The sequence below is a fragment of the Bubalus bubalis genome, chromosome 18, assembly GCF_019923935.1.
Source record: "Bubalus bubalis isolate 160015118507 breed Murrah chromosome 18, NDDB_SH_1, whole genome shotgun sequence".
Lineage (NCBI taxonomy): Eukaryota > Metazoa > Chordata > Mammalia > Artiodactyla > Bovidae > Bubalus > Bubalus bubalis.
Window position 1 is genome coordinate 34936306 of NC_059174.1, and position 16572 is coordinate 34952877.

General features: G+C 51.6%; 1 protein-coding gene across 1 annotated transcript; it reads left to right on the forward strand.

Moving 5' to 3' along the window:
• Positions 1 to 720: 720 nt before the first annotated feature.
• Positions 721 to 15530, forward strand: NUTF2 (nuclear transport factor 2). The gene is made up of 5 exons (XM_006071996.4): positions 721 to 876; positions 11285 to 11412; positions 13046 to 13117; positions 13202 to 13300; positions 15008 to 15530. Exons 2-5 carry the CDS (start codon positions 11314 to 11316, stop codon positions 15119 to 15121), a joined length of 384 nt encoding a protein of 127 aa, XP_006072058.1. The 5' UTR covers positions 721 to 876; positions 11285 to 11313; the 3' UTR covers positions 15122 to 15530.
• Positions 15531 to 16572: the final 1042 nt, after the last annotated feature.

Sequence of the window (16572 nt, forward strand, 5' to 3'; positions counted from 1 at the left end):
TTTGTGTTACCCAGGAAACGACAACGAAAATGGGCGTTGAAAGAAAAGAGTAATGGGCGGGAGGGAGATTATGGACAATTTAATCACTTAAATCACGGGGAAGGTTTGGGCGCACCAGTTTATCTTTTTTCATTAATAAAACCACGATTCTTAGCGGCCCTGCCTGATGCAAAACCCAACAACAAAAAACTTGTGAGAATGCTTTGTACACCCTAACTGCAGAAATCGAAGAGTAAGCTTGTTTCCAGCCCAGGAAAGCCTCGCTTGCTTGAAACCAGCTTTGGGTCCACTTGCACCCGGCAGGGCGCAAGAATGTTGGGACAACAGAAGCTGTGGGTTCCGCCCCGGGTAGCCTTGGAGCTCCACTAGGAAGAGCCGCAGGGGCGGCCACAGTACCAAAGGGGAGGGGGGTTTGCGAGCGGAAACACCTCACGGGCCCAGGGAGGGGCGGCTAGGCCAGTTTGAGAACAGGCCGAGCTCCCACGGAGGCGGGGCCAACACCGAAAGGCCGCGAAAGCTGGGCGGGGCCGGACCAGCTGGGACTTGGCGACAACCGAGGCCTGACCCCAGCCTGGCGCCAAGCTCGGGTATTCCAGAGGCTTCCGCTAGACCACAATTCTCAGGGGCTCGCCCCGGCGGCCTCCCTCCCTAACTTAGCCTCACCTCCCGCGCTACGGGCCGTGTCTGGGCCTCGGCGCATAGGACGTCGGGAATGGTAGTTTTCTCCCAGCGCACCTATACCAGAAAAGAGCACGAGGAGGACTGCGTTTCCCAGAGTGCAGCGGGGTGGCAAGGGAAGGCAGGGGGGAAGGGACAGTCGGTCGCAGACCGCGCTGGGTTGCCGCCGCTGTTGCCGCCATCGTGCCATCCCCTCGGGTGAGTGTCGGGTCTAGCGCGCCGGGGCGGGGGCTGGGCCGCAGGAGCTGTGCTCCGGGTCGCCTGGAGCTTCTGCTGCAAGTCCCCGGGCGGCCCCTCCCCTACCCCCCCCCCGGCGGCCCCAAAGCCGCGCGGGGCCGGGGCCATGTGTCGCGCGCGGCTCCGCCTCCCGCCGGTCCTCTGAGGCGGCGGCCGGGGGAACACAGAGGAAGCCAGGAACCTATTTCGGGCGTACCGTGCAGGTGGCGGGCACACTGGACCGCTTCGAAGCCAGGCCTTTTTCTCTGGTCTGGACCACCCAGATGGGGCGCTCCGGGCCCCGCCCCGTCTGGCCTAGCCAGGCCTGCCCGAGTCCCGCAAACTGCAGGCAGGCTAGCAGGCGGACCCCATCCCCACGTCCTGCCGCCAGCCCGCCAAGGATTCGGGGATGGGTAGACGCCACCCAGCCCGTTCCGGAGTCAGCATTGGGTAAGGGCGCCTGCGTGCAGCAACCCTACCCTCCTCCGGTTCTGAACCACGGCTCGGTTAGGATGTAGGTGAGCGCTCACTTGCTTTTTTGCCGGCTGAGAGTGCACGAAACCTATCTCCCACTCCGGAACTCATGCGTAGGTTCTTCTGCGTGGAGGGCAGGGTCAAGGAATCTGGCGCGGGAGGGGGTTCCACGTGGGACTTAACCCCCAGCAGCCTTGGAGAATCTGGCCTGAGGAGACGAGGCGGCTCCGGACTCGTAGGCTCAGCCCCCGCCCTTCTTTTCTATCAGTGACCAGACCTCAGCCGTGGGTGGGTTGGCCGGCTGTGTTAGTGGAGGGAGGGAGGAAGGAAGCCAAGGAGGTGAAGCTGAATATGTGAGCCTCCAACACATTGTTAGATATCTTCAGCACAGCCTAATCTCCCATCTGCTGCTCCCAGAGTCGTCTGCCCTTCTTCATAGAGAAGGATGATTCCATGAGGGTGGTAACAACAAGGTGGGGTTTGATGGAGGGGAAGGCACAATCCAGGTCTGAGGTCGGTGAGCCTAATGCCAAACGAGGCTGGGCTGCAAGCGACATTGGGGGAGGGGCACTTATGGGCTGTGAGGCCCTTCTGAAGCCTGGGTGGCAGAACTAGGGCTGGAGACTGCAGAAAGTCAGGCTTCCTTCTCTTGCTGGCTCATTCATCGAACATTCAGAGCGACCTCTGAATAGGCAGAAAGCTGGTTGGGCCTTGGGAAATTGCCTTTAATGAAGGCACCGGGTCTCCATTGAGTTCTGGAGGAAGGGGAGTAGCTAGCCATAGAGCGGTCCTCAGGCTGGTTTTGGGAAGGCCCTTCCTGACTGAGTGATGATAAATTAAGGGACAAGTCCAGAGAAGACCATGGGATATGGGGAAAAGACAGTTTGTCAAGCCTTGAATTTTCTGACCCAATGCAGCTAACGAGCCACAGTTCTCCCAGGTACTAAAGAAGCAGCCAAGTCTTTGCACACCTGGCCTCAGCAGCAGGCAGGTCTCTTAGGAGAGTTGAGTTAAGCCCATGATGCAGCACCCTTGGAATTTTTTTTTTTTTTTTTTTCCTTTTCTTGATTATTTCCCCAGGTAGTATTTTTCTGGTCATTGAACTCAAGCCTTGGAATTTTTCCTGCAGTTGCATTTTAAGTCCCCGCTGTTAAGGTTAAGAAGGATAGGCAAGGACCTGTCTAGATCTCCTCACCAGGCCTGTTTTCTCCTTGTCTTTCTCTTTCTCCTAGTTCACATCCTAGCCTACGAGCGTGAACTAGTCAGGTTCATTCAACAGGCTCTGGAGAGGCCTGGTTTGCCTGTGGAGGTGGGCAACAAGGAGGGACTACCCCCAGGACACATGCAGGGTCAGTGTGATTGGATGTCTTCGTGCCATAAGCAGTTGTTTCAAGATCTTGAGATTGTCTGGGTTGCTTCTTTCTAGGCCACTGGTGTCAGGTGAGTTAGGCTTTATGGCTATGGATTAGTTCACAGATTCCAAAGCCCTAGGTGACTTGATCACAAGGGTTTTCTTTGAGGTCAAAATGCTGTTGTTCTTTCTCTTAGGTTACCTGGGAGGGGAAGGGATTCAGGTCCCTCCTTCTCATTCCACACCTTAAGTTCTGTATAACTTCTGTGTCTGGGGTCAATCATGTAGCCATTGCTACGCATCCTGACCCCCATAAGTCCTTGACCTTTCTGGAATTTGGCAAGCTGTCTGCATCTCAGAGCTCAGAGATAAGAGGAGAACACCGAGGTTGTCCACAATCAGTATGCACCCTCTCTAGTCTTGTACCGCTGACTTGGGTGGTGGGGCCTGGCCTGGGACAGTCAGGATATGGCTGCGTAATAAAGGGTCAGGCTGTGAGGAGACTGGGTTCTCAACCAGCTCAAAACTGTGTCCCTTGGTGACATGGAACTCACCTCTCTGAGTCACATTTCACTTTATTCTGTCTTTCCAACTGGTGGGTTGGGATGGAAAGAATGATTTATGTGAAAGAATGCTCAAATTTAGGATTGGAAGGCACCTTATATCAAAAAATTCTAGAATCCCTTTACTGAGGCATTAGTATCTTGCTTGAATTATTTTTTTCTCTTCTCTCACCAATGATGCATTTTACTCAGGCACCATTCTTGCGGCCCTTTTCTGTATGTCAGGCTCTGGGCAGAAGCTGGAGGTAGAATAATGAGTTCCTACCAAGTCCCAGTGCTGGGGAAAGGAGGTCACAGTAGTCAGGGAGACAGAATGTTGCTATTATGTATTGAGGTCTAAGTTGAAGAGACCCACAAGGGACTCTTGGCCCTTTGCAAAAGGTTGGGGTGAGGGGGGCTTCTGAGTGACAGAGTAGAGGCTGTTACCGAAGAGTAAAGGCTGTTAGTGAGCCCACTCTCCTTTCCAGTGCCTGAAGAAACCATGGAGCAAGGTATCCCTCAGGATGCTGGGCCCAGGAAAGTCTGGGATCCCTTGAGCAACTTGACCATCACCACTCCAAATTGCTGTTGCTATTGAGTCTAGATAGATCTTCTGTCACCAGCTCCTCGTCCCTCAGAGGTCTCTGCTGGGGTGTTCTCCCAGTACCTGAGAATCTAACCAGCATTTTGTGGTCCATGACCTCCTTCCCTGCCTGAACCTGGCTTGGTGGCTTCTACCTCTTTGACTGAGACCTTTCAGGTCACTTATTCAAGTGCCCAGTGCTCTTGGAATGATATCTATCAGGACATCTTGCCAGAGTGAAACAGGCGCCCTCCCCAGAAGTGAAAGGGAGTAGTACTTTTGGAGATTGGGGAGTGAATCCAAAAAGTTCTCCACAGGGTGGACATTGAATGTTAGGCAGGATTTCTGTGGACAGCTTGAGCTGAACCTCCTGATGGGCCTGTTTTTAAAGTTAGTATTTTTTTTTCTGATGGGCCATGAGAATGTTTGTATGTGGGAGGTTGGGTTTGCGTGGTATTGGAGAAGACTTGAGAGTCCTTTGGACTACTAGGAGATCAAACCAGTCAGTCCTAAAGGAAATCAACCCTAAATATTCATTGGAAGGACTTCTGCTGAAGCTGAAGCTCCAGTACTTTGGCCACCTGATGTGAAGAGCCAACTCATTGGAAAAGACCCTGATGCTGGGAAAGATTGAGGGCAGAAAGAGAAGGGAACGGCAGTGGATGAGATGGTTAAACAGCATCACAGACTCAAAGACATGAATTTGAGTACACTCCTGGAGATAGTGAAGGACAGGGGAGCCTGGTGTGCTGCGGTCCATGGGGTCGCAAAGAGTCAGACACCAGTTAGCAACTGAACAACAACGCCTTCCCCAATTTTGAGATTTTGTGATTTCTTGCTTTGACCACATATGGCAGGAGTTCCTGAAGATTCTTCCTGAGGGAGGTGCTAGCGTGCGGGTTATCCCTGCAGTGGCTCCAGGAGTGACCAGTGCTGCTGGTCAGCACCCACACCACCAGGTCTGTGTGGCACCGTCTCCATCCTCACTCTGTCAGCTGAAATGTGTCTTCCTGGGAGGAATCATTTGTTCAGGTCTGACTGTGACTCAGGAAGCTGGCCAGGGAAGAGGGACACAAGAGGACTGCGGTTGGTCCTTGTCACTACCCTGGGCCTTTATTTATTGCTGGTACCTGCTATATGCCAACTCCTTAACCACTCAGGCTGGAGAAGGGTCTACCCTGCAAAGGAGAACCTCCTCTCATGAGAGAGATGCGTCCAAGGAACCTGGGAGCTGAGGGTTGTTTGCCTCAGTAAACGGGGGATTCAGAAATGTTTGTTTCCTAAAGCCTCAGGTACTCCATCAGAGCCACTGGGTCTCTCCAGGGCAGAAATTGCAGCCCCCTGGAAGGACATCTGTATAGAGACATTGGTTCCACTTGCAGAAGTGGTTCAGGCCCAGGTCAATACATGGTCTCATTTGCAGGTTGTACACCTGCTGTGACAGGCTGAGCATGCACTTAAAGGGTTTCCCTTCTGACGGGCGTAGAGCTTGCCGATTTCAAAGGGGAAGAAAAGGCCTGAGCTCCATTCTTCGTTTTTCCATCTATGCTTCTTGCTACTTGACATGGGCTCTCAACTATTCCAGTCCAGGCCAATTTTATAGACATTTTCATGCCGGCTATGCCCCAGTGGCCTTGCGTGGTCTTGAATTCTTAACCTCTCAAGAGTCTTGGTTTCATCTACAAAGTTGCAGTAATCATACCAGCTTTACAGAACTGAGAGGCTGGAATGAGAGAAGACGTGTATGTAATAACTGTTTGGTTTACAGGGCTTTGACTGATGGTACACGAAATACCAAGTTCATGGATGGGAACTGTCTAGGCCAGGGCCCCAGAGATCCCTGAACCACCTCGGAAAGGGGGCTACTCAGGAACTGAGTATGGGCAGAGCAGAGGGACTAGAATGCAGGTCTCAGGATTCAGCTTCTGGGCCAACCAGGGCAACCTGACACCTCTGAAGCCCTCTCCAAATAGAAGAGGGGAAGGCCCTTAGCGTGCTGGGGGCACCTAGGCCTCAGGGGTCTGCCCCAGGAAAGGGTTCTGTCCTGGGCAGCAGACTTTGGCTGCTGTCTCTCCCAACTGCAGGCAAGTGAGTGGTGAATGAGGCTGTTGCCAGTCCTGGGTCAAGGCTGTTCCTTAGTGTGGTGTCCTACAGGAGGCTGAGATAACCCTCCTTCCCAGCTCTTGACCCAGTGTTCACCTCGTACCCGCCAGCTGAGTCCTGCTTTATATCCGCAGTTGATTACCCCTAACATCCTCATAATTACTGATGAAGACAGGGTCCGAGGGTCCTGCCATGAGGGAGAGGAGGAGCAGACTAGCGGCCAGGCCTTTGACGGCATGGTCCTGTGCCTCCTCTTCAGCCACAGTTGTCCCTCAGGTGATCAGAACCTTGGGAATTGGGGTGGGAGGGAGGGGCCAAGCACCACTAACACACACCTCAGACAGATGGCTGGGTGGAAGGCAAAGGATTGTTTCCTGACAAATTGGACAGAAGGTGTGGGTGGAGGTGAAGTGGGTCACCTGGCCACTTAAATTGAACAGGGTTTTCCCAGAACACACTTCTCCAGAGAAGAGGGCCTAGGTGAGGCACCTTGCAGACACAGACAGGGGTGCCCCAGTCAGGGAGAGGGACCACTAACATATATGTAAATGTGATAATCTCATGCAGTGACAAGTGCTAAGAAGATGAAGCAGGATGATGAAATGAGTACCTGGGAGGCCACTTTAGACTGAATGGTCAGGGAAGGTGTCTATGAGGAGGTGACCTTTGAGTGGACACACATGTGACAAGGAGCTAGACACATGAAGGAGGATCTGGATACATCTGGGAGGAAGGATGATCCAAGTAGAAGGATCAACAGTTGCAGAGCCCTCCAGTGAGAACAGGCTCAAGATGTTCCAGAAATAGGAAAATGCCCAGAGTGGCTGCAGAGGACGGGGAGGAGTGGGTGGCCAGAGATGAGGTTGGATAGCTGGGAGGCCAGGTCACCCTGGGCCTTGAAGGCAGGATAAATGGTTGAGATTTTGTCAGTGGAGAATGGGAAGGCTGCTGCACAGGATACACACCACTCTGGTTGCAGTCCACAATGTTCCCTCACTCTGTTTAGTCCACGCCTGTGCTCTGGGTTTAAGCCAAAGTTGTCAGTTCTACCTGTCGGAGTCCTTCCCAGCCTCTGCTTCAGGGCTCTTGAGGCCTAGCAGACAGTAGGTGTGAAGGTTGTGGTGCTGAGTTGGTGTGAGTTCAAGGATCACACTATAAGCTCACACATCTGGTGTTCCCTGTGGGCCTCAGTGATAGGCCATCCAACATGAACATCCTTCTGTTTGAAAGTGTGGAGTTAGTAATGAATGTCCTCTTCCTCTTTCTCGTCACTCTTCTGACCCCAGTCGTGCCCTAGATCCAGCTAGGCCCACATTTATCTCTACTTCGCTGAGATGGTGAAATGGGGTTGTGACTTTGAAGGTTTAGGAAAAGCGTGAGATCATCCCCCATGAAAACATCCATTGTTTAGTGTGGCAGTCTGCCTGGTGCCTTTGTTTGGAGGCAGAAGCCCTGGTTCAAGCCTGTCTTGCCCCTTTCATCAAAAGCCAAGGTTAGAGATCAGGGCTTCAGCCCTACGTGTCATTCGTTTTTATCTCCAGACCAGTTGTCACTGGAAGTCTTGGTCCTGGAGCCCACTAAGCCTGGTTCCATCCAGTTCCACCATTTATTAGGCTCGTGACCTTGAGCAAATTTAGCTGACCTTGCTGGGCCTTGTTTTGCTCATCTCTAATATGGGAGTTGACTCACAGGGTGTTAGAACAAAATGCATGTAAAGCCATGAGCACATTTCTACACTGAATACGCATTAGTGAAAATGAGACGTCAGCTGGACACTACTGTTTCAAGTTTCAAAATACTGGAAACTCTGACCCAGAATTTGAGGAGCAAAATGAAGGGTTTTTTTTTCTGTTACCCTGTGGGATCCCCTGGGCCAGAGCTTTTAACCTGATGTGTATGACAGCCTCAGGGAGTATGAACTACTTGAAGTCAGTGACAAGACTGGGGCATCTCTGCCTCTGTGTGGATTGATTGGGAGTGGGCCGCAGTGTATAAGACATTCTTAGAGAGTCTTTGCACCCACAGAGACTTAAGGGTCAGTGAAGGCTGATGCTCAGTGGGTGAGAGGTCACCGAGATCATTTCTGCTCCTCGAGGAGCCTGGCCTCAGTCAGCCTGAGTGAAGCAGGAGGCGGTGGTCAGCGGCCCTCTCGGAAGAGCTGTAGGAGAAGGTATCATGAAGGTCAGTCCCCAGTCTCATGCGAGGCTGCCCATCAGCCTTGCATTGTGTTTCTTTCCAGGCTATTCTTTCCACAGTAAATATATTAGAAGCAAGGCCGGGGCTGTCTGGCCATCCTGGGGAACCCCCAGTCCAGCCACCCCTCCCCTGTGTCCCATGGGGATGGGAGGTGGCCCCCGCACTCGGCTGCTTTTTCTAGGCTCAAGAATACCACCTCCCAACTACAGGGTGAAAGCTTTGTGGAAGATGTGGAGTCAGAAACTGGAAGTCCCATAGTTTACTGGATTCTGTGCTGGGAGATTGAGGGGGTGGGATGGGATGTGGCAAGAACCAAATGGGAACGCTCACAGCCCAGAGCCACAGTGGAGTGGGCCCTGGGTGTGCCGATCCAGGCTTGCACATGGTGTTGGAGGTCAACAGTTGAGTCTGCAAAGGAAGACCCAGATGGGAGGCATCTGAATGGTGACGTGAGGGGAGGGCGGGCATCCCAGCGGGCGGACTCACCTGTGCAAAAACCCCGGGAGCAAACTCTGAAGTTCCGGTGTGTTTTGCTGTGGTGCTGGATCGAGGCAGGAGAGAACGGCTAAGGAGTTAGGGACAGGTGTGAATAGCCACCTGTGGGCCTTCAGGTGTTGGACCTTGAACCCAAGGGTGAGGGGTTTGTAGGGGAGGGACATGGCCAGCCTTGTGGCTTAGAACTCGACGCAAAATTAGCAGAAAATAAGCAGTGGCCTTAACCAGAGAACTCAGGATCAGCACTGGTGCTGGGCAAGTTGGGGCCACAGGCTGAATCTTGGTTTTTCCACCTGTAAAGTGGGCTGACGGTGAAATCAACCGCATGATTACTACACAGAGGTAAACACATCAGGGTCAAGCAAGCCTTGAACAAGGTTACTGTGGGCTTCAGAGGCACCACTTGACATCTCTAAAGCAAAGTCTTCAATCCACATAGCTTTGAAGGTTCCTGCTCACCCTTTTTGAATAGTCCTGTCCCTCAGGAGAGCTCCCTTTGCCCTGCCCCCTCCACCCGGCCAAAGGGCTCTTCTGTCCCTTTATCCCTCCTACCTCTTTACTCCACCTCTGCTTCTGCCAAGTCGTTTTTGTGTTAGAAACTTATCACACCATTAAGAACAATGTTGAGAAAGGAAAAAACACCTCACTTCCTTCACCTCAGTGTCCCACCACATGGCGCCACTTTTCTTTGGATAGCTTCTAGTCTTATTTCCCCTCATCCTCCATCTCCCGCTTCCCGGTTTCCTGCCCTTATCTCTTCTTGTGTCCCCAGGCACGTGCTCATGTTGTTTCTCCTGACTGGCACACTCCTTCAAGACCTTCTCCGAGGGCTGCTGAGAACAGAGGGCAAGATGGCCCTAGTTCATTCCTCTGTGCCCTAGAAGTCTTAGGGGGGCTCAGCAGGGCACCTTGGGAGTGTGATGTGGTGGGGTTGGGCCGCGATGGGTGAGTCATCTGGTGGAAGGGGCAGAGATGCGCGATGCCGGGCTCTTGTGCCTCCAGTGACCTGAGTTTGCATGTGGTGCTGTCACAGTCTGACCCCTTGAAAATGTGACCAAGACAGAGCAGCTGAGAGCAGCTGCGTATCCTGTGTTTTTCCCACTTGTTCTGTTTCTTGGCAGAGAGCAAGCTGGGACACTCCTTGTCCCAGGCAGGCGCGGCTGGGCCCAAGCTTTCTCCTGTGCTTCTTTTAGACTTTCCTGGACATTTAGTCATCCCAGCACCGTGCTGCTATTTTTAGTGCCACCACCTCCTAGGGAACCTAAAATAAAGCTGGCTCAGCTTCCTGGCCCCTCATTGGCTGGAGCGTTGGTCACAGGCTGGGAGATTGGCTGAATTGGGCATAAGCTACTACCCACTTCTACTGTCCTTCCTCTGGTTCCTCTGGCCTAGGGTGAGGCCCTAGGGACCAGAGCAAACCAGCACTAACCAAGCTGAGTCAAGAGCTTTACTAGGTTCCCTTAGTGAGACCCCCACTGGCAACAGCAGGGTTCCACCCCCTTATAGAGAAGAGGGCTGAGGCCCTCAGGATGGCAGTGACTTGCATCAGATCCCACCACTGCCAGTGGTTGTCTGCTGCGGTCAAACCCACCTCCTTACAGCTTTGGTTCAGAGTCCTGTTATTAGGAGAGAGTGGGTGGGTTCCTGTGCAGTCAGAAACAGCTATAGAACAACAGAGGTCTGCTGTTGTGGGTCCTGCAGCGAGATGCGCTCCACTCTACCCAGGAGGAGCCTATCAAAGCCTGAGCGGCTCTTTCGTCCGGGGCTTGGAATTTTCATCTAGCAGCCTTGGATCCCTGATATCTGTAGCAGGGTGGGTTGGAGGGGGTACGGCTCCCCTCTTGCTCGGAGACCGGAGAGGGGCAGCCTTTCTGATGGAGCCAGTGCTGGGATGGGGTGTAGAGACATGACTCATTTTCCCCTCCCAACCTTCCTTTGCCCTCCCAGCATTTCTGTTGTCATCTGTGATCCTCTGAACTCATGGTCCCAGCTCTGCAGTTGGTATATGTAACCCCTCTTGGTGCTGAAATGATGTCATGTGGCCTCAAAGAAATAAACTTCCCCCTTAAGACAAAGTGAGGGAGGGTCACTTGCTGTCTTTGTTCCTCAAGTGGGACCTTGAGGAACCATTTCTCCCCAGTCTCACTGGGTCTTCTACCTGCCAGTAAGGCCCTGGGGTAATGTTAAGGGCCTGAGTGCTGCAGTCAAAGACACTTGACTCAGACATCAGTAGTTCCTGACCTGCAAAGTGGGAAGAATAGCAGTAACTGGCTGTGCAGGTTGTTGTGAGGATTAAATGAAAAGAAATGGGGAGAGTGCTTAGCTCCGCCTCAAAAGCTCATCCTCTGTAGTACTTGCTCTGACCTTCCTTCGTCCGGGCTCCCCCCTCAGGACCCATCCTTCTCTATGATCCTGACACCAGGAGGGTCTGAGTTGTCCATCTCTGGGCTCCCTGCACTTGTCTGTATTGAGGGATTGCTTATCAGTTCCCTGGGTCCTCTCCGTGTTCTCCAGGAGCACACACCTCAGCAGAGCACTGCCTGCTCAAGGAGGTCTGGGAGGGGTGGGGGTCAGTGAAGAGACTGACTGGCTACCTGCTGCTTCCATGGTACCAACGCTTCCCTTCCTGTCTTGCTGGACTTACAGGTCTCAACGAGGCCGGGTGACGCTCCAGAATGGGAGACAAGCCAATTTGGGAGCAGATTGGATCCAGCTTCATTCAACATTACTACCAGTTATTTGATAATGACAGAACTCAACTAGGCGCAATTTATGTAAGTCTTCTGCTTTAGCACCAAAACGGGATTCCAGGGGATCAATTCAGATGTGGGGCCCGTGCCTCCAATTCACAAGTTCTGGCACCCCTCACTGGATTGGCTGAGCCCTTTTATCTGAGCTACTCTCCACGGGGTAGGGGGCTTAAGGCCTAGCCCAGCTCCCCAGGGCACATGGACCTTTCTGTCATCTTCTGCATGAGTGAGATTCTTAGGTAATCTAGTGGATCTACATGAGTGGTACCATAGGCAGCACTTTCTGGGCTCGCCCTTCCATGGTCCTGGGAGTGCCTCTGGTCCAGACTAGGCAGCGGCAGACAGAGGCTAGGGCTTCTGGTGCCCCCTGGAGGCAGCAGCTGTAAGAATCATCAGTGCACCTCAGATGGCTTCTGGAGGCCCCAGGTCCAGTGTCCTTTGAAGAGCTAAAAGCCCCTGAATGCTCATGGGAGGCGGGTGTTTCTTGAGAAACCCTTCTATGTAGGCATTTTTTACTGCTGTGTTAATGATGTTCATATATACCAAAAGTTACTTGTATTTGACCCTGCCCAAGACAGAAATGTGATTGATCAAGCCATGCCTGGCAGGTCTGCCCAGGATAGAAGTGATAGGAGTCATCATGCACAGCCTTGCAGCCTTATGGGCTGTGGGCAAACTCCTCTGTCTCCCTCAAAAAGTCAGGGCCAGTTCAGACATTTTGAAGAAAAGAAAGGGATCTTAGCGGTGGAAGGCCACATCCGGCCCAGGTAATTGATTGTCATTATCACAGGTAGAGGGTTTTAAAAACTCAAACTGGCCTGACTGGGATCTTTGGCACTTCTGTCTTGTTGCCTTTGAAATCAATTAAAGCAAGTCTGACCCAGAGAAGAGTTAGCAACGTCTTTAAGGAGTACTTTATGTATGTCATTTTATGGAAGCTCATCACGTTTTCCCTTTAAACATCAGGAAACAGATTGGGGTGGGGGGAGGTGGATAAGAAACTAGTTTGCCTAATGTCAGAGCTGCTGAGTAGCAGAGACACTTTTGAGCTCTGGCCCAGGAGTCTCTGGTAGGAAAGATGGGGTGGGGAGGCAGTGAAGCTGTGGGTTACACGTTGATGGTTGGGAGGGTCCCAGGAGAGGCCTTGTCAGCCTCCACCCCTCCTTGACCCCATGGGAAGGGCCTCTGTGGAACTGACTCTGGGCTCTAGAGATGGTGTTGAACATAGATGTTTCCTAGTTCGTTCATTCTTTTTTTTCTTCCAAGTTATTTCTGATGGTTATTCTGGGACTGGTGCTGACTACCCAAACAACAGGATGGTTTTTGACTGAGTCTTGGCCACATATGGCCAGCCTGGAGCTCATCCATATCAAAGGCCATACAACTTTTTGGATAAAAAGTGGGAGATGAGCTTACTTATTAATAAGTTTGTGTTTTCTTACATAGTCTTTCAGAGCTTGGGCTCTGAGATGCTGGGGTGTAATTAAAGTTGTTAATCGTCTGAAGTTTGGAAATTACCCTCATTTCCCTTCTTTACAGACAGGGAAACAGACATGGACTCATGTTCCCCAAGCAGGACCCTTTTGGGGGTCTTTTCAGGGCCTCAGCGATATTCCTTGTGCTCTGAAGCTCTGACCCCAGATTTCCTGGTTTTCAGATTGATGCGTCATGCCTTACGTGGGAAGGACAGCAATTCCAGGGGAAAGCTGCCATTGTGGAGAAATTGTCTGTAAGTAAGGGCCAGGGCTGGGCTGCAGGCAGCTCCTTCCCCACCCTGCTGGCCACAGCCCACCACCTATTTTTTCTCTTGCAGAGCCTTCCATTCCAGAAAATCCAGCACAGCATCACGGCGCAGGACCATCAGCCCACACCAGACAGCTGCATCATCAGCATGGTTGTGGGCCAGCTCAAGGTAATGGTGCTGCTGCCTTGCAGCACCACTGTCCTGCTCCTCAGGGACACCCAGACTAGTAATGCCTGGAGCTTTGTAGCTCAGTACTCTAGCCATCAGCCACACGGGGTGATTTTTAAATTGCATGAAGTAAAATGAAATAAAATTAAAATGTAGTTCCTCAGTTGCATTAGTCATATTTCAGGTGCTCAGAGTTACTCATGGCTGCCTATTGGACAACACAAACATAAAACATTTCTGTTATTGCAACAAGTCCTACTGGAGAGCACTGGTATAAAGCCTTGGAAAAGGGACAGTGAGGTACAGGAACAGGATAGGGCTGTGATCCCAGCCACTGGGCCTTTGTACTGCCCCGAAGCTGTAGGGGAGCCTTCTGCAGGCAGCTGACCCTGAACTGGAGTCTATGCTGCTATTCCCCAAGCTGGCTGCTGGCTCTTCCACCTGCTGAACAAAGCAGATTCTGGGAACTCCTGCTTCTCTTTGGATTTCTAGTTCCACTTCTCAAGACCTGTTAACCTTCAAAGCTTTCCTGTGGTCCTTTGGTGCCTCTGCCCGTACACCCCACCCCCCTTCCAGGAACTCCTACTTGTTATACTCTAACCGACTGAAGATTTCCAAAAAGCCTCTCCTTCCCAAAGCAGGACAGATGAGCTGCCCCTTAACCAGGTTCCAGCCTCCTGGGCATGTGGCATCATGGTCCGCAGAATATGAGATCCACATGCCTTCTCCCTAGGTTAGGCAGGGCTTCCTGAGTCCAATACAAGGGTGGAGGGAAAGGGCGGCCCTCTAGGCCTCTCCACTGGACCTGGATGGACCTGCCTTTTGGCCTGGTTTTTCCTGTCAGTTTCTCCTGCCTGTCCAAGATACCCTGCCCAGAGAGTGTGCTCAGATAGGCCTTGGGAGTGAGGAGGTCTTTTCTGGGGTCTCAGGGCACACTTTCCCAGGCTGGGGTCATTAAGCAGTGCCTCTTTCCACCTGGCTTCAAGTTCTTTCTGGTGTTTCTGTCCAACCCCCAAAAGACTGATTTGCCTCCTTGCTGATGATAATTCCTGGAAAAAACAGTGATGTTGGAAACACAGCTGGTTAGTTAGGCTTCTACCTCGACTAGGCCTCATCTGGGTGTTCTGCAGTTTGGCTGGAGGTCTCTCACCCTTTTTTTGTTGGAAATATTATACGTTACGTGACAAGAAACAGATTACCTGATAGGGATGCATTCGTTTTTTTCTCTCTGCAGAGTTGTAATTGGTGTGAGCTTGGTTTTGAGCCTTTTCTCATGTACAAAGTCATTAGTAGTAGTATCTTCTCATGGGTGGACTAACTAACATAATCAGACACTAAGACTGTTTAGTTTTTAGACTACCATGAGTTACATGATAAGCACCACAGAACTCTTTCAGATTGGTCACTTTTGCCCAGAAACATGAACACAGAGGCGCTATGTTGTCTGCTATATTGCTGTAGCTAACTGGTGAGTTGTTCTGCAGTTTGAGTGTACATAGCAGTATGAGCTGCCACCTCAAGTCCCCTTTGTGCCAAGTTCAGTGTTACATACATTATGTTAGTTCACAATCAAGAGTACCCTGGGCTCTCCTAGGATTTGTGTCCAAGATAGAAAGGCCTGATTGCAAAGTCAGCATTCTCCTCCAACTGAACACCCTTCCTGTTCCTTGGCCAACTTAACTGAACCATTTTTTTCTCTCCTCACAGGCCGATGAAGACCCCATCATGGGGTTCCACCAGATGTTCCTATTAAAGAACATCAATGATGCTTGGGTTTGCACCAATGACATGTTCAGGCTTGCCCTGCACAACTTTGGCTGACCTCCTCCCAGCCAGGCACTCATGCTGTTTCCTCCTCCCTCCTCTTCCCAATACTATTCACACTCCTCCAGATGCTCCAAATATCATTCACAAATGAGCAGGGCCGCGGTGGGCGTGGGCGCAGTGCGCTGCTGCTACCGAGGTGTTGTGCATGATGTTTGGACGCTAGACTAGTTGCATCTGACAGGAGAAGTTTGTGTTGTACCAGCGCATGCCTTGGAAAGACTTAAGTAATGCAAAAGGTTGTCTTTTTTTTTTTTTTTTTTTTTTAATCTACTGACAAGTTGCTCTAGTAACCCAAAGAAGTGAAGGAGAAAGCAGCTGCCTCACCGCCCAGATATTGATTTGTTCAGATGTTTCAATGCCTCATGATACAATAAAACCACGAAAATTTTCTTAACAGTTTAAATTGTTTGAATTAGTTGAATAGTGGGCCGGGCATCCATAACTACCCTGCCTCATTGGCTCTCTCATGTCTCACCATCCCACATCTACGCCCACTCAGCAATACCTGTTGCAAGGAGAAAACACCGAAGCAGCACTCTGAGCTCAGGCAGCACTCTGCACTCACTTCTCTTAGAAGCCCTGTAGGGCATAGTGTTCCCTCCACCTGGCCTTGGAAAAGTGAGCTGCAGACAGGGAGAGCTCAGGTCTGAACGGAAGAGTCCCTTGAAGCCTCGGCAGTCAGTCCTGACATTTCCTGTGACCTCTACACTGGGTAGCATCAGGGCTCTAATGACAGGCGAGATGATGCAGAATCCCACCGAAGATTGAAAAGCCTTGGCAAAAATGGCCCATTAGGTTCAGGCCCTCTGGACTGAGGGCTCAGCAGGACCAAGTATGAGCAGGCATTTGAGGGCGAAGGGCCTGTTCTAGCCACAGAAGGGTCAATGTCACATCCAGCATGCCCCGTAAATCCCCGGCCAAGCAGAGGGCAGCTCTTACCCTGTACCATCTGCTTCGGATGTCACTACCACAACGGGAGTGCCTCAAACAGCCAGCCTCCAATGCCCAGAGCCAGGCCTGGTTGGGTTGGAGTATAGATTTAAAACTGAAAGAAAGCATTCTGAGTTTGAGGGAATTCAGGTTGTAGGATTTCTCATGCCTGAGACCTCTGCAAGGCATCTCTAGGCCTTCTCCTATTCCCTCCCTGACCACAAACACAAACTCACACTACTATCCTCAAATCCCAGGAAATCTCAGCTGTTGGGGCAGTTTCTCCTCCTCAGTTTTGGGGACAGACTGCCTAGTATCAATACAAATCCAGCCCTTTAGCCCTGAGACTGGTGGTGTAAAACTGATGGCAAGGTAGCAGCCACAGACCAGAACCAAACCCAGGATTTGGTCTGTTTACCTGTTTGGGGTTTTAGGATTGGTGAGGGCACCACAGCTTTGCCTGATATGCACAGCCCCCTTCCCTCCTGCACTGTGGATGGAAGCCAGGAACTTCC

Excerpts from the sequence above, each read along its gene's own strand:
- NUTF2 (XM_006071996.4), top strand. The coding sequence starts at position 11,314 with ATGGGAGACAAGCCAATTTGGGAGCAGATTGGATCCAGCTTCATTCAA. Across the intron at positions 13,118-13,201 it reads CCATTGTGGAGAAATTGTCT|AGCCTTCCATTCCAGAAAAT; the intron begins GTAAGTAAGGGC and ends TTTCTCTTGCAG. Across the intron at positions 13,301-15,007 it reads TGGTTGTGGGCCAGCTCAAG|GCCGATGAAGACCCCATCAT; the intron begins GTAATGGTGCTG and ends CTCTCCTCACAG.